At 36.1% G+C, this 23,053-nt stretch overlaps 1 protein-coding gene across 1 annotated transcript in view; it reads left to right on the top strand.

Annotated features, from left to right (window-relative positions):
- DNAH7 (dynein axonemal heavy chain 7) overlaps nt 1-23,053 on the top strand; it is a 253,806-nt gene that overhangs the window by 180,666 nt on the left and 50,087 nt on the right. Inside the window, exons 48-52 of the mRNA XM_007447818.1 lie at nt 438-592; nt 10,501-10,691; nt 15,039-15,172; nt 15,909-16,244; nt 22,891-23,017. Coding sequence (XP_007447880.1) covers nt 438-592; nt 10,501-10,691; nt 15,039-15,172; nt 15,909-16,244; nt 22,891-23,017 — 943 coding nt within the window. The remainder of the gene's footprint in view (nt 1-437; nt 593-10,500; nt 10,692-15,038; nt 15,173-15,908; nt 16,245-22,890; nt 23,018-23,053) is intronic.

The following is a 23,053-nucleotide window of genomic DNA, read 5'->3' on the forward strand; positions in this document are numbered from 1 at the left end:
TTTCCCTCTTGTGTAAATGACAGCAGACAGAAGTTGAGGAAATGAAGTGGCTTGCCCAAGGTCACAGAATTAATTAATGGCAGGGCCTAGTGAAGAATGGAAGTTTCCTGATTTCTAGTACTCTTGATGGTTATCATTGTGACTTAATTAGCAAGAGCAGCAAACATTTTCAAAAATATAATTTAACATTTAGAGAATTGTAATTTTCCAAAAGGAGTAAAAGAACTTGTGTTAAGTTTGCCAGATGGCTTTTGTAGTTGCCGTTCTAGTAGCCTTCTCAATTTAAATGTTTCTGCTTCAAGAACACAGTTTCTCAAAACAAGCTAAAAAGTAAAATAATACTATAAAGTTTAAACTGTAAGAAAGTGATGCATGCCTCTTAAATAGCAGAGAGACAGATCATGGCTTGACCAGCATTGTCTTTCTTTCCCTTTCAGGAACGCAAGAAGGTGGCCTCTGATGATAGATCCTCAAGGTCAGGCTAATAAATGGATCAAGAACATGGAAAAAGCCAATAGTCTTCACCTAATTAAATTAAGTGACTCTGACTATGCCAGGACTCTGGAAAATTGCATCCAGTTTGGCACCCCTGGTATGTACTTGAATAACAAGCATACATTACAGAATTGCCTGGAGAGGGCACAATTAACCCAAAATGATGTAAGGCTTTTTTTTTTTCTTTTGAAGATATTTGTGTCAGACTCATCTTAAATGATTACTTTGTTAATATCTTTCTTATTTATTGGTAATGAATCAAGTGAGAACTTTAGAGATTATAGTTCTAACAGGTTAGGAGGCTTTCTTTGTCTCAAGATTCATTTGGGATACGTCTTCTAATTTAGCTGTTTTAATTTTTGTCTGTTGTTTGCCATTCTTTAGTTCTCATTATAGCTCCACTTCTGCAATTCAAAGGGCAACTTGATATGCCAAAAGTATTTTAACACAATATTAGTCCAACAATCTCTTTGTTCTTCCCTCGTCTTGTCCTACAAAAGTGGCAGAGAAGTGAGCGCACATTTTACGTGGCTGACTGTTATCTGCCATTTACAATGTAGAGATTAAGAACATGACGAGAATTTTTCAGTGAAGCTCTATGCACAGGTCACATTTGTCAAAACAAAAACCAAAATGCCTATGAATTTAAGTATGTTGGGCTTATTAGTCACATTTTAAGTTCATGTTACCTGTCAAATTTTGACTATTTACTTAACCAAGTAAATTGCCAACATTATGAAAGGACAATATATTTAGCCCCAGGACAAGTTTGGCAAATCCCAGTTGCTAACAGAACGAGTGTTACATGGAAGAATCAAAAGAGATATACCAAATAGACTTACAGACAGTTTATTTTTGCATATTAATAATGAGTTAGCCTTTAAAATAGTAATTACAATTTTAGGCTTAGTTTGGGTGAGCATGAAATTTAAAAAACTATGTCTACCTACAAAATGTTGTGTTTATATATATGGACACACAGACACACAAATAGTATTTCATTCATCCAACTGGTGTTCTTGGAGTATAGTATAATGATATGGAGTTACCAAAAAAGGGACAACCTGCTCGCTACTATCAAATATCTTGCTTGTTAAATGGGCAGGATCAGACAATATATGTAACTGTTGTAAAAATAGAAAGTGGACATACTTCACTAACCCTTCTAGGGACCACTGTGCACTTCTGGAATCAGAGTACCTGCCTCTGTTACTTAGTACTTGGTTGCAGTGACCTTTCTGAGACTCAGTTTCCCCATTTATACTTTGACCATATAGTGTGAGGAAGAAATGAGTTACTGTAATTTGGGTACTTACGACAGTGTCTGATAAGCTCAATTTATATTTTTTGTTTGGGGATTTACTATGTGGTTTATGGTTTATCTCTTTTTTTTATTATCTCTTAATTATATTAGAATCATACATAATTATTTTGTATAATAAGAAAGACACAGATGTGAGCTATGAATATTTAGAGCAATCAGGGAAGATTTTTTTTTAAATTTTTATTGACGTATAGTTGATTTACAATGTTGTGTTAGTGTCAGGTGTACAGCAAAGTGAATCAGTTATACATATATATACATCCATTCTTTTTCTGATTCTCTTCCCGTGTTGGTTATTACGGAATATTGAGTAGAGTTCCCTGTGCTACAGTTAGTTATCTCTTTTATATATAGTAGTGTGTATATATTAATCCCAATCTCCGAATTTATCACTTCCCCTCACATTTCCCCCTTTGGTAACCATAAGGTTGTTTGGTATGTCTGTGAGTCTGTTTCTGTTTTGTAAAAAAGTTCATTTGTATCATATTTTGTTAGATTACATGTATAAGTGATATCATATGATATTTGTCTTTCTCTATCTGACTTACTTCACTTAGTATGATAATCTCTAGGTATCCATATTGCTGCAAATGGCATTATTTCATTCTTTTTTATGGCTGAGTAATATTCTATTTTATATATGTACCACATCATCTTTATCTCTTCCTCTGTTGATAGACATTTTAGGTCACTTCCATGTCTTGGCTGTTATAAATAGTGCTGCAATGAACATTGGGGTGCATATACCTTTTCGAAACATGGTTTTTCCATATATATGCCCAGGAGTGGGATTGCTGTTGGTATGGTAGTTCTATATTTAGTTTTTTAAGGAACCTCCATACTGTTCTACATAAGGGAAAATTTCTTGAAGGGCTTGGCACCTTAAATACGTCAATTAAAATTACTTAATTTAACTTAAATATTCAAAGAATTTCCTTGACACAGTAAAAACAAGTAATAATTGAGCATCTACCACATGCTTGACATTTTGAAGATCTGTGTGATCACAGTCACATATACCGATGTTAGTATTGCATCATTTTAGAGAGAAAAGGGCCATACAATCTGTTCAGTGTTTTTCAAACTATGGGTCACAACTGTGGGAGAGAGAACCCACATAATGGGTCATGACCAGCGTTTTTAAATGAAACGCAATGGAATAGAACATATAAAACTGCATAGCATGGAGTAGAGGTAAGCATTACTTCATGAAATTTTAGAAGTTTTATGCATATGTGTGTACTTGATAAAGATTTAAAATGTATTTCTTACTTGGAGTTGTGGCCATAAAAATCTGAAATCCAATAGTAATTCTAATAACCACTACATTTTATTAACAAGGTAAGGTGACAGAGAATGTTAGTTACGTGGCTTAACTAAGACTGTATCTCTAGTTAAGGGGAGTCTTAAAACTAGTCCCTGAGTCTTCTGCCTTTGTTCATTGTTTACTGTGTCACTCACAGTTGCTTTAACCTACTTTTTGGAATGAAATAACTTTAAAAATGGATAATGATAATTCACAATGCCTTCTAACATTAATCATCAGAGAGAAGTGAAAAGTTTTAAATCTATGATAGAAAGAGAAACAGATGGCAGATTTTGTAACTATTTTTATATTTAATCTTCAAGTAAAAGAATCAGCTACTGTTACAGTTTTAAAACATAAGCAGTTAAAGACTCTTGCATTTAAGAAGTTCTCTTTAGATTTTGACCTATTCCAGGACAGTGGCTTCTGATCTCTCATCCCTCACAGGCAGCCTGGGTAGAGAAGGCAGAGGTTTCGGCTTCACCCACCTGCCTCGGCTTCAACCAGAGCAGGCCTCCCTTTTTTGGTTGTTTATATTGAGTTTTAAGATAAAATCCTCTGTGAAAAAAAGTATCCTGCTGCTTAAAAAAAATGTTTGAAAGCCAATGTTCTAGAAAACAGAGGTACATCTGTATTAGCTACACCAGTGGGTAAGGTGTGCATAGGATGTTATTCATGGTAATATTGCTGATAAGGCAATTTGTTCACACCTCAATAAAACTGGAAGAATAAAAGAATATTTTTTAATTTTTAAAAAGAAATCAACTTGTATAGAGGAGCTTTTAATGGCTTTCCATTAACTCCATGAAAAAAACTCTTTGCATTTAGAGCAAAACCCAGCATTATCTGAGCCTTCCTTATTTTTATCTTATCTCCTAGCACTTTCTTTTCTTCCCCCCCTTGCATATAACGTATCAGGGAGGCAAAACTACTCCTGACTCAATATTTCTTTCATTTGCTCATTTCTGTGTTCATTATTCATTCACGTAACAAATATTTATTTTGCAACTAGCACGTGCCACTGAAAACAGAGCACGCACAGACAGACTTGATCTCTGCTGTCTTGGAGCTTATTGGTTTAAAGAGCGAGACAGAGATTACACGTGGGGTGAGGATTAGATGGGAGTACAGGGTACACGGGGGCGGGCAGTACATATAACAACGCGGGGTTGTTTCTCATCTCTTAGCTTTCGTCTGTGCTCTTCCATCCATTTGGTGAATTACTTTAAATTTCACCCTTTAATATGAGGCTCAAACACCTTTTTCTGTGACATCTCTCTTAACCTCTCCAATGAACTGCCAACACTGAAGCTTTTACAGATTTCTACGGTTGCCCTATTATTGTGTACATAAATGTTTCTCAACTCCAGCTCTTTGAGGGTACCCAGTAATTGATTAATCTACTTTGAATACAATATGCTGCACAGCTGAACATACTATGCAGATTTTTTCCTATTAATTTGAAGTCTAACATAGGATAATGTGGATAATTTATAATTAAAAAACTGATATCAGTTAATGTCCTAAATGCAAAAGAAATATGAAAAGAATACTTGGTTCTCTTTGTTGCTAAGAACAATTGCTTTAAGCAAGATGATCTGCCTTACTCAAAGACATTAGCAGCCATGTGTTTGGATTCCCAGTCTTGGCTTCCCACAAGGTTTGCAAATACTGTGATGGGCTGGCTTTTGGGAATGAGAAAGGAGGTTTTTACATAAACCAGCATACTGTTAACTTTGATGATAGAAATATGAAGAGAAGCCTGTCTCATAAATTTTCTCCTGTATTTTAACATGAAACATACTTTGATTTAATTAAAAGTGAAAGAAATCAAAAGTTAGGGTCAATAAATTAAGGAGAGCATTCTGGGTAATTCATGTATATATGGGTTTGGGGTTTTTTTGTTTTTGTTTTTTTCTGTTTTCAAGCTTAGAATACTTTTGCTTTTCCAGTGAGGCTTATAATACAGTAAATATTCAATGCTGAGAACATATTTCTCTGAAATCTGGACGCTATAGAAATCTTTCCTAACAGGCTTAAGACTTTATTCTACTGGTGAGGAAATAAATTTTCACTTTTAGGGAAAAGAATCAAGTCTGTAATACTTAAGTTTTATAGTATATATTTTAGCTTTGAGAAAAGACATTTATACATATTAATGTAGACATTCTTAATTCGTTGTGAAACTAAAACAACTTAGGGAGAATAAGGGATGAAATTGTATAATATCATTTTTTAGTAAAGAATAATTTAAATATTAGATTTTATGCAGAAATTGTTAATAAAATTTGAGGCAATTAAACAAAACTTATATGTTGTAATATTTCATAAACAGAATTTCAGTCCATAACACTCTAGCAAATTAATAGATTTTAAAAGTCTGATCATGTAAAAATAAAAATGAGAAATTGATATCTATTATCACTTTTATTGTTTAACATTATTAGGGAAGTTCTTTCCAATGAGGGTGCTATAATATTTGTAAAGAGGAAACAATATTATCATATTTGTAGATAATATATTTCATCTAGAAAACCAAAAAGAATTAACTGAAAAGCTATCTAAAACAAACACTTAGAATGACTTTAACTATGCATAGTGAAAAAAAAATGAGAAAATTTCACACACACAAAAAAGAAGACTTGAGTAAGACATCATTTTTTCACTGATAGGAAAACTAAATGTTGTGAAGACATCAACACTTTCAGAAATAAACGTTTTAGAAATAATACTAGTTATTACTTCTAAAGTTAGCCTAGAAGAAAGTACAGAGGCAATAAAAATTCAGAAGAAGAGTAAATTTGGAATGAACTGTTCTGGAGTAAACTCTAATATTGATACATGTAAGCCTTTAATGCATTAGAAGGTAAGCATTATAAAACAATGGAAAATGATAGGTCGTTCAGCAAATGGTGCTGCAAAAATTGGTTTTGTGGAAAAACATATCAAGTCATAGTCTCATCTTACACCAAAATGTGCTCCAGATGAATTAAAGAGTTAAATGTGAAAGAAAAAAAGAGAAGACATAAATGCTAAAAGAAAACATAGGGGAATAAGTTGTCTTTGATGGGAAAGAACTTTCTAAGAAAATACACAATGGAAAACGATACAAAAGGAAAAGAATAATAGATTTGACTCTACAAATTTATAATTTAATCCAAGAAACATTATATAAAAGAAACTTAAGAGAGAATATCAACAATATTAAAAAATACAAATAAAGTTTAAAAAACTAGCACATTGTGACAGTTGGTGCCCATTGTTCCCTAATAAACGTTCTCACCTCCTTACTATTAGCACCCCCTGTGTTTACCTGGGCACATTGCATTCAGAGTAAAGGAATAAATTTCCTAACTTCTGTCATCATGTGACTGTGGTCTGGCCATCAAGATGTAAGTGGAAAAAAAAAAAAAAAGATGTAAGTGGAAGTGCCATTTGTGATCCCCAGAAAGTATCCTTAAAAGATACTTCTTCCTTTTCTGTTTCTTCTTTTTTTTTCTGATGGCCGCAATGTGCATGTTCTCTGAAAGGCTATTTTGGCCAAAGAGATAAAGCTGTATGCCAAAAACGGTGAAGCAGCAAGATGGCAGGAACTTGGATCTCTGACAGTTTAGACACACTGTCCTTCCAGTCTTGGACAGATTACCTCAGGCTCCTCTTTACGTGAGATATAAATTCCTTCTTGTTTGTGTCACTGTTACTTGGGGTTTTTTAATCACTTGCCGCTGAATCTAATGGTGAAAACCTGCCCCACGATAGGAAAATGGGCAAATATTTTAGCATACAGTTTCTAGAAGAAAAAGTATAATTAGCCAAAGAGCACCTAAAACATCAAGCCCAAAATACAGATTTTAACAATATTTTTTACCTATCAAATTGTAGAAGTCATGAATATAATATTTAATGCTGGCAGTATCACACAGTGGTTAAGAGAGCTGTGTAAGGAGGCAGATTGCTTAGTTCGAGTTCCTGCTTTGTCATTCACGAGATGATTTAACTGAAAATTTTACTACAGTCGCCTTGCTTCAGTTTCCTCATCTGTAAAACTGGGGTAATAATATTTGGTAGATTTTTTAAATTAATTCATTTATTTGTTTATTTTTGGCTGTGTTGGGTCTTCGTTGCTACGTGCAGGCTTTCACTAATTGCGGAGAGCGGGGGCTACTCTTCATTGCCGTGCACAGGCTTCTCACTACAGAGGCTTCTCTTGCTGCAGAGCACGGGCTCTAGGTGCGCGGGCTTCAGTAGTTATGGCATGCGGGCTCAGTAGCTGTGGCACGCGGGCTCTAGAGCGCAGGCTCAGTAGTTGTGGCTCACGGGCTTAGTTGCTTCACGACATGTGGGATCTTCTCAGACCAGGGCTCAATCCTGTGTCCCCTGCATTAGCAGGTGGATTCTTAATCACTGCGCCACCAGGGAAGACCCCTGATGCTTTTTAAAGTTGTGAGGATAATGACAAAATAAAATGCCAACATGATGCCTAGTGTTCATAAGTACAGTGATATTATATAAAAACAGGTTTAAAAACAGCAGAGTGAGTGCTTATTGCAACTCTGAAACCTCTACAGCCTTTCAGGAAAGTAATTTGGCAATATAAAAAACCTTTAAAATGTTTGTAACTGTTGACCATTGATTGCACTTGTAGGACTCCAGCCTGGTTAAGTGATCAGAGATGAACACAGGGGTTTATTCAAAAAGATGTTCACTGCAGTATTAACAATTGGAAAAATGGCAACAATCTAAATAATAGATTAATGTATTTAATATACTATGATGCAGTCATATTATTTACCCATGAAAAATAATCATTTTATTCAAGCAGAAAATTATGATGAATTTAAAAATCATCTGACATACCTGTTTTTGTTAAAGTCTCAGTAGTGAAGGAAATTGACAAGACAATTTTAGGACTTTATTTAGCCAGGAGTAACCTGTGGGAAGAAGTGCTGCAACAGAGATCCAAATACCTGTCATCCCAATGCCCTGAGCTGCTGCTTTCCCATTCAGAGTGCACATCCCATCCCTTGAAGGACTCCTACAAAATGCCATTCGAGTTTGGCTATGGTAGCACCCCAAACACCAAAATGTAAGACTTCAATCTGGCAAATGTATCAAGTACCTTAGCAATGTCACTGGCCTTTGATCTGGGATTCCCTTTCTAGAATGCTATCATAAGAAAATACTGTATAACACAAAGTTTTTGTAGACGGTGCTACATATAATCTTGAGAACAGGAAACAATCCAAACATCTAATAATGGAGTATTGGTTAAAAATGAGAGAACATTAATATTATAGACTATTATGCAGTAATTAAAAGCATGTTTATTGTTTTTTTAGTAACATGGGAAAATATTTATGCTATAATGTCAAGCAAAATAATTAGGATATGAAATTAGATATATTGTTTAGTCTCAACTGTGTATAGAAAAAGATAAATAAAAAATACTGGGTTTCTCTGGTGGCGCAGTGGTTGAGAGTCCGCCAGCCGATGCAGGGGACACGGGTTCATGCCCCGGTCCGGGAAGATCCCACATGCCGCGGAGCGGCTGGGCCCATGAGCCATGGCCGCTGAGCCTGTGCGTCCGGAGCCTGTGCTCCGCAATGGGAGAGGCCACAACAGTGAGAGGCCTGCGTACCGCAAAAAAAATAATTAAAAATACTGAAAAGAAAAATATTTAAATTCATATGTAGTTTTATGTCATTTTTCTGTCAAGTTATATATACTATGAATAAATTACATAAAATATTTTGGGGAGGGAAAGATTAAGAAAATATGACTAGAGGTTGTTTTTCAGTTTCATCTGTTGAAAGGTAAAGTGAGGCATATCAAAAATTTTGAGAGTTTGAGCAAAAATCCATTTAAACCAGGCGGTGCCAAACCAAAAGTGATAAGGAGCGTCCCTCCAACAGGAGCTGGGGAAAGATGTATACTGTACAGAAAAAGTAAGGAAGCAAAGAAAGTAAACTATTTGACTACATTTTAAAGCCTATTTGGCTGCTTGTGATTGGTTGTCCTTCGAGTTTTGATTTCATAACCTTGAGGCATTTACAGGCTTAAATTTTGGTTTACTTATGTAAGCTACCACACCTTACAGCTGTCTCAGTCTAATGGCCTCCTTGTTTAATTAATTTAACATTTCTTTATTTTTTCTCTATATTTTCCACATGTTCTACAGTAAGTGTGAGTTACTTCTGTAATTAAAAAATGTAATAATCGTTTAAATAACTACAACTAGAAATGCTTTTTCTCTGGTGTCTTATACCTCCCTGCCATCATACTTAGGCATATAGTGAATCCCAGAGCCGGGGGGAGTCCTGAGTAGCACGCTGACTAAGACTATGGAAGCAGGCAGGATGACCAGATAGCCCCACCAATGAAGCCCTTTCCACATACATCCATTTATTTTTATGGCATCATTTCTTTTTAAAATTATTTCTTTTGGCAACTACCCATTTTATTTTATTTATTTATTTTTAAAATTTATTTTATTGAAGTATGGTTGATTTACAAGGTTGTGTTAATTTCTACTGTACAGCCAGGTGATTCAGATATATATCTATACATACATTCTTTTTCACGTTCTTTTCCATTATGGTTTATCACAGGATATTGAATATAATAGTTCCCTGTGCTATGAGTAGGACCTTGTTGTTTATCCATTCTATATATACCAGTTTGCATCTGCTAATCCCAAACTCCCAATCCATCCCTCCCCCACCCACCTCCCCAGTGGCAACCACAAGTCTGTTCTCTATGTCTGTGAGTCTGTTGCTGTTTCGTAGATAAGTTCATTTGTGTCATATTTTAGATTCCACATATAAGTGATATCATACAGTATTTGTCTTTCTGACTTACTTCACTTAGCATGATAATCTCTAGGTCCACCCATGTTGCTGCAAATGGCATTTCACTTTTTATGGCTGAGTAGTATTTCATTGTGTATATGTACCACATCTTTATCCATTCATGGACTCTCCATTGATGGACAGTTTAGGTTGTTTTCATGTCTTTCCGTTTTCATGTCTTTCCAGATTAAGAGTTTTCTCTGGATATATGCCCAGGAGTGGGACTGCAGGATCATATGGCAACTCTATTTTTAGTGTTTTGAGGAACCTCCATACTGTTCTCCATAGTGGCTGCAGCACCAGTTTACAAGGAGGGTTCCCTTTTCTCCACACTCTCTCTGGCATCTGTCATTTGTGGAATTTTTAATGATGGTATATGGCATCATTTCTTTATACTCAGAAGACAAAAATAGTTTTATGCGTAACTAGAAACAGCGGCAATTTAGAAGGCTGAAAGAATTTGGAGGGTTGAAGGTTTACAGTCAGTATTTAAAATAACATGAAATATTTTTCTGACTTTATTCCAGTGTTGCTAGAAAATGTTGGAGAAGAACTAGATCCAATCCTGGAACCTCTTCTACTAAAACAGACCTTTAAGCAGGGTGGGAGTACCTGCATCCGACTTGGGGACTCTACCATTGAATATTCACCAGACTTCCGCTTCTATATTACTACCAAGCTAAGGAATCCTCATTATCTTCCTGAAACTTCAGTAAAGGCCAGTATCTAAAATAAATGTTTCTTTACCAGATTTTACAATTAATGGCTGAATTTTCCTCCTGGGCCATAAGAAAAACAGGTCTTCCTAAGTAAAATGGATTTTATCCTTGTTTGGCATTTCCTGAAATTGCTATAATAATTTCCAAATGTTGCTTTTTGTATGTGCATGCAAGTACTAAAGGAGCCTTCAGTATGCAGTGAAAAAAGACCATGAGAATCTAATTTCTGCAAGTGATATTATTCTTAGATTTGCATTGTTAAAAATAGATGACATATATGCACATTTTTCCTTTGTAATAAATGATAATATGCTAATTCTTAGAATGGGAATTCAGGAACAGAACTCCATTCTTTCTCAGAATAAGGTTGCTGCTATCTGATTTTATATAGTTACTTAAAGGAACTGTTTTAGATCACTTGTTCTTTTAAAATACTAAAAATTCCTTTGAAAAGTAAAGTTAGGGCTTCCCTGGTGGCGCAGTGGTTGGGAGTCCGCCTGCCGATGCAGGGGACGCGGGTTCGTGCCCCGGTCTGGGAAGATCCCACGTGCCGCGGAGCAGCTGGGCCAATGAGCCATGTTCGCTGAGCCTGCGCGTCCGGAGCCTGTGCTCCGCAACGGAAGAGGCCACAACAGTGAGAAGCCCGCGTACCGCAAAATAAATAAATAAATAAAAAGTAAAAAAGTAAAGTTAGTTCAAAGTTATAGTCAGTGACTAAAATGACTTGAGACATTGATCTGTAACCAAGCTTCTGGAGGTTAGTCCATTTTTTATTCCCAATTCTTAGCCCTGGTTGGCACTTGATAAATGTTTGATAAGTGTTTTTAGAATGAGCGAATGAGGAAGGGAAGAATAGTTTTCATTTATAGAAGCTAGGAGGAGGGAACATTAAGAAATATTCAGATTTTGAAAGAAACATAGAGAGGCAAGATTTATCCAGAGGGTCCAAATGTTGTCCTTTATTAGAAATATTTAAATTAACATGGGCATCTCTCTGTAGAGACAGAGGAGGCACTAAGATGACATAATTTCTACCCTCCAAGGTGAATACTCATGGTCCCTGCTCTCGAGAGGCTTACACTGTAAATAAGCTGTATGTCAAGTGACAGTATTTATGACTAGGAAGACATAGAGGAACTCAGAAGACATAGGGGACACACTTTAGACTGGACCTTTAGGGAAGTCAGGAAGACTGGGGGAAGGTGGGGTGACCCTTGAGCTTAGTTTGAAAGACACGGTGTTAAAATATAAACATTCTTAGCGACTGTTTTCAGTTAATTAAAATAAACGTGTTTTCTAGGGCTTCCCTGGTGGCGCAGTGCTTGAGAGTCCGCCTGCCGATGCAGGAGACGCGGGTTCGTGCCCCGTTTCGGGAGGATCCCACATGCCGCGGAGCGGCTGGGCCCGTGAGCCATGGCCACTGAGCCTGCGCGTCCGGAGCCTGTGCTCCGCAAATGGGAGAGGCCACAACAGTGAGAGGCCCGCATAACGCAAGGAAAAAAAATAAAAATAAAAATAAAAATAAACGTGTTTTCTAAACACCTAAAAATTGGGTCATGTGTTCACCTATTAGGAGAGGCAGTATCTGCTAGTAGTTAAGAGCATGGATTCTAGAGCCAGACTCCCTTGGTTCAAACCCCAGCTCTGTCACTTGCCAGTTGTGTGACTTTGGACATGTTATTTAACCTCTCTGTGCCTCAGTTCCCTAGTCTATAAAATGGGAATAATAAATGTCTATCTCATAGAGTGATGTGAAGACTAAATAATCTATGTAAAATGCTTACAATAAGGCCCAGCAATAGTGTTATGAGAGTTAACTATCAGTACTATTAACTTTTAAATATATGTGAAAAAGAATGACATATAAAAGAAAATAAATCCTAAAGCTGCATTACCAAAAACAATTTTTAATAAATCTCATGGAAAACCTTTTTTACTTTTCATTAAAATTTATGAAAATATCACAAATAACATAAATAATTTATGTACACTAATAACTAGTTATAGTAGAAGTCATAAACCAACCACCATGGAGAGGAAACTATTTTACGATTCGGTATTGAAATCCTTTAGATCCCTAGAATGTCTTATTGCTTCATTATTTTTAATTGCTGGGATTGATTAAACAGGGATTAGAAAACATAGTGAGGCGGTTACTTGCTTTCATTTACAAATTAAAATACTTCCTCTTGATCTTATTTTTAGGATCTTTTATGTACTTTTTGCTTTCAAAAGTACCCAAGGGATGGTATTGTGCTGCTATAGTTCTTTTGAATCTAAATGAAAATAAAATTATGAAATCATATTTGTACGATTTTAAATGTTTATTTGTGAGCAAATGGCTAGATTTGCAAAATCTTGATCTCAAAACATCTAACATTAATGGAATATGAATGAATACCTCTTTGTGCCTGAGGTAAAAGTTGTAAGACATACATTTCCCTAAGCACTGTGACAATGGTTTGGAGAGTAAAGCGAGTGTAACCTGTGCACTTGGTTTCTCATGCCAACAGGAAAAATGTCTTGAAAACATTAATGATAATTTTTCCATGAATAAATGCCAGAGCAGTAGAGAATTGCATAATAACACTGAATCATTTTTAACTGCTCAGTGTCAAGAATTGTCGCTTATTATTCCATGTAAATTTATGATTACGCCTATGTAATCTACATTTAGTGGCATCCAAGGCCTGCCATGGGGCAAGCCAGGGGGCAAGGTTTAACCCGAGGACACCACCATGGAGAAGGTGCCTGGGTTTGGGCAGAGGAGGGTGTTGCCTTCACAAGGGTACAGCAAGGAGCTGTTTCATACTTCCTGATCACAGGTAGGAAATTTTTCACACAAACAAATTTACTCCATTCACGAAGAGGAAATATTCTCTTACCAGGGAAGATGGGGAGACCCAAGTTCTCCCATTCCTCAGTCAGGGCTGAAGCACGTGCAGATGTTTCATAGTGTGTGTCTGAGATTTCACAATCAGTTCAGCTTAGCTACAGTGAAAGGCACGTGAAAGGGAGGAATGGGAAGTGATGCTCAAGACATAGGTGCAGACCTTCATTCAAGACGTGAGGGCAGGCAGACTGCAAAATAGAGGCTTAAAAAAGTAGTGGGGTGGGGGAGGTCAGCTTAAGCCAAGGTCGAGTGTTTATCGGTTCATTGGTGACCAGAGCCAGAAAGTTTCTGCAGTTTATTGCTGTGTGTATTGATAGGTATGTGGAGGCAGGAGTGAGAGCAGATTGTAGAGGGCTGACGAATGAAAAGAGGCAGAGACAGAAAGCATATACAAGTAACATTTTCAGTTATATGGTTATGAAGGCACAAAGAGAGATCGTTCAGTAGCTGAAAGGGATTGTGTGGATGATTTGTTTTTTGCTTTTTAAAAAGAGAGACCTAAGCATGAGTACTTTCCCACTTATGGGAAAGACTCAGGAGAGGGACTATTTTTTTTTTTTTTTTTTTTTTTTGTGGTATGTGGGCCTCTCACTGTTGTGGCCTCTCCCGTTGCGGAGCAACAGGCTCCAGACGCGCAGGCTCAGCGGCCATGGCTCACGGGCCCAGCCGCTCCGCAGCATGTGGGATCTTCCTGGACCGGGGCACGAACCCGTGTCCCTTGCATCAGCAGGCGGACTCTCAGAGAGGGAGTATTTTAAGTTGTGGGCAACAGAGTGAGACCTGCCTGTAAGAGCCGTTAGGTACCGGGATGAAGCAGGGTTAGCAGACTGCATCTTGATGGACACTGTTGAACTGTATATTCCTTAGTTCATAGTAGTGGCTGAGTATCATATTTTAATATGATAACATAATACAACATAATATATGCTATGTTGTAATATGATTATATTATAGTGTATATCATTATAATAAATAATATGATTGTCATATTGTGAATACCGTATATACTTATGACAAGTAATTGTTCTTTTTTCTCTCATCTCTTTGTAAGATCTCCTTTGCTTTTTGACACCACTGGGATCCTTAAAACATAAATCAGCTAGTCCAGCCAATATGAAGGATGGCCTCCAGCCTGATTCTAATTGATTTGGGGATTAAAAGATAGTCAGAAATTGGACCAATTTGAAATAAGAATAAATTGATTACCAAACAAAACCCTCTGAAGTATTACATTTATGACCATGAGAAACTTCAGTGGGTTTTTAATCCAACAATCCAGTTTGCCTATACCCTTAATCACCATCTCTACAAATTCCACTTTTCACACATACTACCATGGTAAATAGAGTCAGTTTTAATATCAGAATTTGAAGTGTATAAGCAGAGGCTTTCTCTGTTGAGGCTTTCTCAGCAGAAATAATGATGCAATTGTTGTATACTCTTTTATTTATAGGTGACACTATTAAACTTCATGATCACTTCAGAGGGAATGCAGGATCAGCTTTTGGGAATTGTGGTGGCACGAGAAAGGCCAGACCTTGAAGAAGAAAAGCAAGCCTTGATATTGCAAGGAGCTGAAAACAAAAGGTTTTAAATGTTATAAAACACAGAATTATTCTTACTTGTTTCAAGATCACTTAGAATCAATTAAAGTACATTTTAAAGATCTACTTTGTTAGGTTTAATAGGTGCATTGAATGGAAGACTTAAGTGGAAAATATATGGTATTGCAGAGCCTCTATGTTAATTTGGAAAATTGCTTTGCAGAGTATATTTTTACATACCAGTTCTTAGGCATTGGAAGAATTCAGAGGCCTGCCACAAGTCAAAGCAATATATTTTCAACTGTTCAATGAAGTTTTAGCACAAAAGTTTTAGTATTCATTATGTAACTGAGGTTACCTGTTTTCACTGGAGCATAGTCTGAATGAATATGTTGCATTCTATTTTCTGCTTGTAATATCTATATCATAGGTAAAAAGGGTAATGCTCCAGAAGTCATGAAAAATTTCAGAAAATCAATGGAGTGATACTTTCCGTTCATTGGGGGCTGAGATTCTTAATGGCAGAGTAGATGGGCTTACCATATCTCTCTCTAGTTACCACATAAATGATCATTAGAAAGAGAAGTGGAGCAGAAAGGCCTGTCTTTTTGACATTTTTCAAGATAAGAAATTAATTATACAGCATCACCGTTACGGATATTTGTCACAATGTGATGCATTTCTTAAGGTTACAAGCTCTTTGTTTCTTATGAAAGAACATATACATGAAGTGATTTTTAATGATTTCTTCTTCTTCTGAGAAAATTGTTTTATTCCAGGCAGTTAAAAGAAATAGAAGACAAGATTTTAGAAGTTCTTTCATCTTCGGAAGGCAATATATTAGAAGATGAAACTGCCATTAAGATATTATCTTCCTCCAAGGCTTTGGCTAATGAGATTTCTCAAAAGCAGGAAGTAGCAGAAGAGACGGAGAAAAAGATTGATGCCACCCGCATGGGCTATCGACCTATTGCCACTCATTCCTCCATCCTGTTTTTTTCTATTGTTGATTTAGCTAACATCGATCCCATGTACCAATACTCACTGACCTGGTTTATTAACCTTTTCATCCTGTCTATTGAAAATTCAGAGAAATCAGAAATTTTGTCAAAAAGGTACGTAAAAACAATACTAATTAATACTAATACTAGCTAACGCATGAGAAATGAATAGTAATCGGTGGCCTTCATTGTTGTTTCAGAGTGGTGTGCACCTTACAGCCACATAGCTAGAGTGAACTTGATTAATAATTGTACCAGAAATAAATCTGAGGGTTATAAATTGAACAGATGTGACCAAATTCAGTCTGCCAGGACTTTGTTTAAATAGATAATGGGATTATAATGTAATTCTTTTTTTTTTTTTTTTTTTTTTTTTTTTCCTTGCGTTATGCGGGCCTCTCACTGTTGTGGCCTCTCCCATTTGCGGAGCACAGGCTCCGGACGCGCAGGCTCAGCGGCCATGGCTCACGGGCCCAGCCGCTCCGCGGCCTGTGGGGTCTTCCCGAAACGGGGCACGACCCCGCGTCTCCTGCATCGGCAGGCGGACTCTCAAGCACTGCGCCACCAGGGAAGCCCTATAATGTAATTCTTAAAAGAGGAAACATTTACTTCTGTTTATCATTTACAAAAGTTATTTATGATGGGAGGTGTGGAAAGAGGAGGTAGTCTGCCTAAAAGATATGACTCTTACCCTCTGTAAGCTTGCATTCCAAAAGTTACATATTCACATTTTGATATACACATATATAAAATTTGTCAGATAACAGCGTTTTTGAAAAATAATCTTGTGATTTTGTTATTCTTATTTATATAAAATACCTAATTTTACTGTTGGCTATTGCAGTAAGTAATGGAACTAAGACCTACTTAATAGTAAGTCTCTGAGAGAATAAAATTTCATTTTATTTGTTGTCAGTGAGATAAATTTTAGTTGGTATTAAAACACGTTTTTAATAGAGTCTAACATTAAATTACTTCTCGAACAAATAATTGCAACCTTTGCCCTTTATAACTTTAGCGATCAATACAAAGCAAGATGCTTCAGTTTCCTCACTGTTCATACCCACAAAGGAAACTCGATTTACTGCTTATCACCCACAACTAAGAATTATCTTTTAGAAATCCAGAATGCTCATCTCTTGAAATCTAAATTGAATTCCTTCATTTATCATGGTAGAATTTTGCTATATTTTAAATGTTCTTAGACTGAGCAATTTTTGGTTAGTATCATTCATTATTTTACAAGCCTGTGTATGAGACTCATGAAGCTGTTGGATTGACACTTGGCTTAACAAGCAATTTTTCAACTGTCTTCCCACGAGAAAGAAAAGAAAGGGAAGAAGAGGGTATCTTTACAGAAGGAATGCATGATGGTAGAGTTTAAAGTTTCTTTTTATATTATGATATTTGAAAATGTTTAGTTTATTTCTCTATTTCTTCCAGTATCTGACATTTTCAAGGTTAGCAAGGATTACTGAGTACAGAAAACAAAAATTTAAGTGACCTTTCTTAGGAAAGTTCCCAGCCCTTTGCATTATTGACTTGAACATGCGTGTCTGGTTTTCACACTAGATCCTGAATTCCCTGAGGCGAGGATTTTTTTTTTTTTTTTTAATATTGCTAGAACCTAGAACTTATCACAGAGCTAATCACATGGAGCAACATGGTACGTGATGTTCTGCTTTTCACTGCAGTTCTTAATTTCGACCTTGGTTGAAACAAAATCACTGGGCTTCCCTGGTGGCCCAGTGGTTAAGAATCACCTGCCAATGCAGGGGACATGGGTTCGAGCCCTGGTCTGGGAAGATCCCACATGCCGTGGAGCAGCTAAGCCCGTGTGCCACAACTACTGAGCTTGTGCTCTAGAGCCGGAGAGCCACAACTACTGAAGCCCGCTCACCTAGAGCCTGTGCTCCGCAACAAGAGAAGCCAGCGCGATGAGAAGCCCACGCACCACCACGAAGAGTAGCCCCCGCGCGCCGCAACTAGAGAAAGCCTGCACGCAGCAATGAAGACCCAACACAGCCAAAAATAAATTAATTAAATAAATAAATGTATTAAAACAAGGTCACCAGAATGCTATCATTTTAATTAGTTTAAAATCAAGGTATGTCCTAGAGTCTAGGGAAGAAACTTTCTTTGCTTTGTCTCTTAAAGACATATTTTGTGTACAAGATTTAAAAATTAGGACAATTTTATGCTTTAAAAATAGTTATTGGTTCCTTTATTACCTCATTATATTAAATTAGGACTCAGCCACAAATATGACATCTGCTTCTTCATAACTATGATATAGCCCCTTACGATTTATAGGAAATAAAATTCTTTTCCCCAGATGTAAGATTTGACTGAAATCCAGAAAACAAAATGTGCCTTTTTATTTTTAGTTAAAATCCTTTAATGTAGAAACAATGAAAATCGTATTTATGACTAAAGTGATCTTAAAAATATAATTCTGGGACCAAAGAGTAAATAGAAAAAAACGCATTTGAAAACTTCGATTGAAGTTATTAACATTCTTACAGAAACATGCAGCAGTCAGAAGTATTTACTCGATAAATTTTCCTAAGTGAGCACACCTGTGTACCTAGCAGCCAGGTCAAGGCATAGAACATTATCAATAGCCCAGAAACCACTCTGTGTCCCCTTCTAATCACTATAACCCCACCCCCCAAGGTAATCACTGTCCTGACTTTCAACACTAGAGATGAGTGTTGCCTGTTTTAGAACGTCATATAAATGGAATCGCATGGCCTCTGCTCTTTTTTGTCTGGCATCTTGCACTTCACATTGTGAAATTTATATTGTTTTGCACAGTGCAAAGCAGTGGTTTATTCACTTTCATCGTTAAGTCGCATTCCCTGTGCTCATTATTGTTGGGCAAGTGTAAAAGCAGATCTCCCAATCCAGACATTTTCTCCACAAAGTAGTAGAGAAAGAAAACAGTTTTCTATTGAATAATTATTAAACCAGAATGTAATCCGCATCCATCGGCAATCCACTAAGAAACTGCAAAGACAGAAATCTTCTCCTGACTTTACCAACTGAGTTAGCAAACTGGCTTCATCCAGAGGAAAAGCTAAATGTCTCATCTTTATGACAAGAGGTAGTTTTGCAATGAGGAGCCAGGTGCCCATGAAGATGGCTCTCAGGTCTTTGAGAAGGACATTCCTGGGTCATAAAGTTGACAAAAAGCCTGCCTAGTTTTCACAAGAATTTATACACATTTCAAAGAGACGAGAAAGTAAGTATAATTTTAAATTTTCAAACGTAAATGCTCTAAGAAGAGGGAGGAGACGGAAATTTCATGTTCGGTGAAAAAAAAGTAAACCTCTTATTTTTATTTGTCCTTTCACTGTACCACAAATTATTCATTCACTCTCCTGTTGAGGACATTTAGGTGGCTTCCAGTTTAGGGCTATTATGAATTTTTGCTGTCTTGTACACTCTTGTACGTGGGTATTGTCTGTACACATGTATGGTAGGTATATAGAGAGGAACACAATTGATGATCACAGGGTATGCATATTTTCCATTTTAATAAATATCGCCAGGCTTCCCTGGTGGCGCAGTGGCTAAGAATCCACTTGCCAATGCAGGGGACACGGGTTCAAGCCATGGTCCGGGAAGATCCCACATGCCGCAGAGCAATTAAGCCTGTGCGCCACAACTACTGATCCTGGGCTCTAGAGCCCGTGAGCCACAACTACTGAAGCCCACGCACCTAGAGCCCATGCTTTGCAACAAGAGAAGCCACTGCAATGAGAAGCTCGCGCACCGCCATGAAGAGTAGCTCCCGCTTGCCCCAACTAGAGAAAAGCCTGCACGCGGCAACGGAGACCCAATGCAGCCCCCCCAAAAAATTAATTAATTTAATTGATTTCAAAAAAAATATGATTAATAAATATTGCCAAACAGAATTCCAAAGTTTGGGAATTCTGGGAGACTCTTTTAGGAGTCCTGCTTAATCGTCCTTTTTTTTTTTTTTTTTTTTTTTTTAAGTAAATAGTAAGAAGCTAGCTGTCATTCAGAAATTAAAGATAGAGTTCTCATAGAAATCATTTTTTTGTCAATCATTGATAAACATCAGATAACCTGTTAAATATGTACAATTTTTACTTGTCAATCATACCTCAATAAAGCTGGGGGAAAAAACAAAAAAAACATCAGGTAACCCGTGTTCTCTGGGCAACTATTGAATTATAGCTATAACAAAGGCATAGAAAGCATGTGACTATTAACACCAGAGTACTAAATTGTTTGAGAATCTTAATATTGGTCTAAAATTATCTCTAATTTCCTTTTACTCAGAGATAAAAATATTTCATTTTTGTTTTCTGATAGTTATTATTCGTAATAATTATTATTTAATAATACCAAACATGTTATAACTAAATTTATATTATAACTACTATGGTATATACTATGAAATAGCCATAATGGGATCATCTTTTATAAAATTTTTAATGCATCAGAATTTATTATAGCAAAATAAATAACTAGCAAAAAAATAAGCACAGAAACAAAAATCTGACTAGAATATAGCTTTGTTACAGGAACCAAACTGAAATCAATCTCTGTCTCTCTCTCTCTCTCAAAAATACATGTAAGATCACACATGCCGGTGCATACAGAGTTTTTTCTTTTCCTTCTTTTGTCAAGATAATTTTCCCATGTTATTAAATACTCTTCTGAAATATAATTTTTAGTAGCTATACAATATACCTTTTCATGAATGCACTATAATTTTCTTTATAATTTTCTTACTGTAAGACTTGCAAGTACTGTCCAGCTTTTGTATTATAAATAACACTGCAATAAATATAAATGTCCACATTTGATTATTTCCTTTGGCTGAATCCCAAAATTAGGACACAGGTGTTCATTTCTTTCAGACTCCTGATATAAATTCCTTTCCTGTAAGGTTATTCAAATGTACAATTCCATCAGAGGAGCATGACTGTCTTACAACACTGTGCCGCACATCAGCATTGAGAATAATAATTTTTATCCTCTTTTATACTGTAACACATTATTAAAATATATTTTAATTGGCATTTTAATCAAATATTTTAAATACTTGGTATTTAAGTATTTAGAAATATTTAAATATTTAAAATATTTATTTAAAAATAAATATATTTTTATTGGCATTTAATGAAAATGAACTTGAATTTCTAGTATGATTGACCCCTTATAATCTTCCTTTCTATCTTCCTATCTACAAGAGGAAGTTTGTCTTAAAGTGCAGAAATTATTTAATTCTAGAGAGACCAAATTTGAGTCACCCTATATTAATTGTACTGTTACACGAGAGAAATTAAATGCCAAGTGTGAAAAGACCATCTATTAGCAGAAAAATGGGGACAGGAATTGTATGATTATTTTGAATTTTCAAAGAATTCAACTGTATCTCAGCAACTAGTTTCAAGGACCTCTCTACCAAGCCTTTTTCAGAGTTCTCAATTAGAAATAAAATATATCAATTTGTTGTAATTCTTTCTATGGGAATGCTGGCAGGGGGTAAAATAGTTAAAGAAATAGGGAGGTAAGGAAGAAACTAGAGCAGGGATGATCTACAGCTTAGGATATCAGTCTGGAAATAACCAACATATGGTTATACTGCTAGAATTTTTTTTTCTAGGCACATTAAGAAACACCAATGTAATTTTTGTTTAATCGTAAACTATGCTAATTTTCCCTTTAGATACTTTATCCTTTAGATAATTTAGGTCATTAATCTATGTAAATCATTAGCTTACTACAAGTGTTTTCAGCTAACTTTATTTCTATTATAACTAGTATAACCTATGTAATAAAAATATTTTTAAAACTTTTGTCTCAGTGGTAGTTTACCCCTCATGAGATAGTGAAAATGCTTAAAGTGCTATATTCACGTTAAGAATTATTATGAATACAGATCACACATGTTAGCACTTACTAGGAAGTTGTTAGCTGCAAATATTGTGATTATTCACATTTCTGTGTCTTGTCTATGTGGTAAATAAAAAAGTAGTTTATCAAGTTTTGTGATTTCTCTGGCTTTTACGGATTTATGAGCAGAGTAGCACACTACTAAACTTAATGTTAATTTAATAAAGGAGCATTAACTTTAGCCTGTTCATTTAATATATAATATAGAACATTTGGAAGTGTTTATGGAATAAAGAAATCCAGTTTTACCCCAAGAAATGTTTTATAGTTAGAAATAGTCCAAAAACTGTTAAATGTAATAGATTAATATACTGTGCATTGACTTTTTTCCAAAAGGAAGATTGTTTTTGTTTTTTAAATTGGTTTGTTATTATTATTTTTGGCGGTACGGGCCTCTCACTGCTGTGGCCTCTCCCGTTGCGGAGCACAGGCTCCGGACGCGCAGGCTCAGCGGCCATGGCTCACGGGCCCAGCCACTCCGCGGCATGTGGGATCCTCCCGGACCCAGGCACGAACCCCGTGTCCCCTGCACTGGCAGGCGGACTCTCAACCACTGCGCCACCAGGGAAGCCCTAGGAAGATTAAGTTTTTTAAAAAATCAGTCAACAGTAAAAATGCAATTCTGCTGAGATGTTTCTACATTGTGTAGCTCTCAAATTGGTGCCGCCAGTTAATAAGGATCCTTGATTTGTTTGGGGAGTAACTGACCAGAAAGCTTATTAGAAGAGCACACATCTAAATGGTTTATAATAGGTTTCCCCAAGAGCATTTTTTCTTAAAGGATAATGCATTTTTATTTATTTACTTTTCTTCTGTTGACCCTTAGGCTTCAAATTCTCAAGGATCACTTCACTTATTCCCTTTATGTTAACGTCTGCCGATCCCTCTTTGAAAAGGATAAACTACTCTTTTCATTTTGTCTAACTGTAAATCTGATGATACATGAGCGTTCGGTCAGTATTGTTTTAATTTGTAGGGAAAAAAATATT

This window comes from Lipotes vexillifer, unplaced genomic scaffold, assembly GCF_000442215.2.
Source record: "Lipotes vexillifer unplaced genomic scaffold, Lipotes_vexillifer_v1.1 scaffold555, whole genome shotgun sequence".
Classification (NCBI taxonomy): domain Eukaryota; kingdom Metazoa; phylum Chordata; class Mammalia; order Artiodactyla; family Lipotidae; genus Lipotes; species Lipotes vexillifer.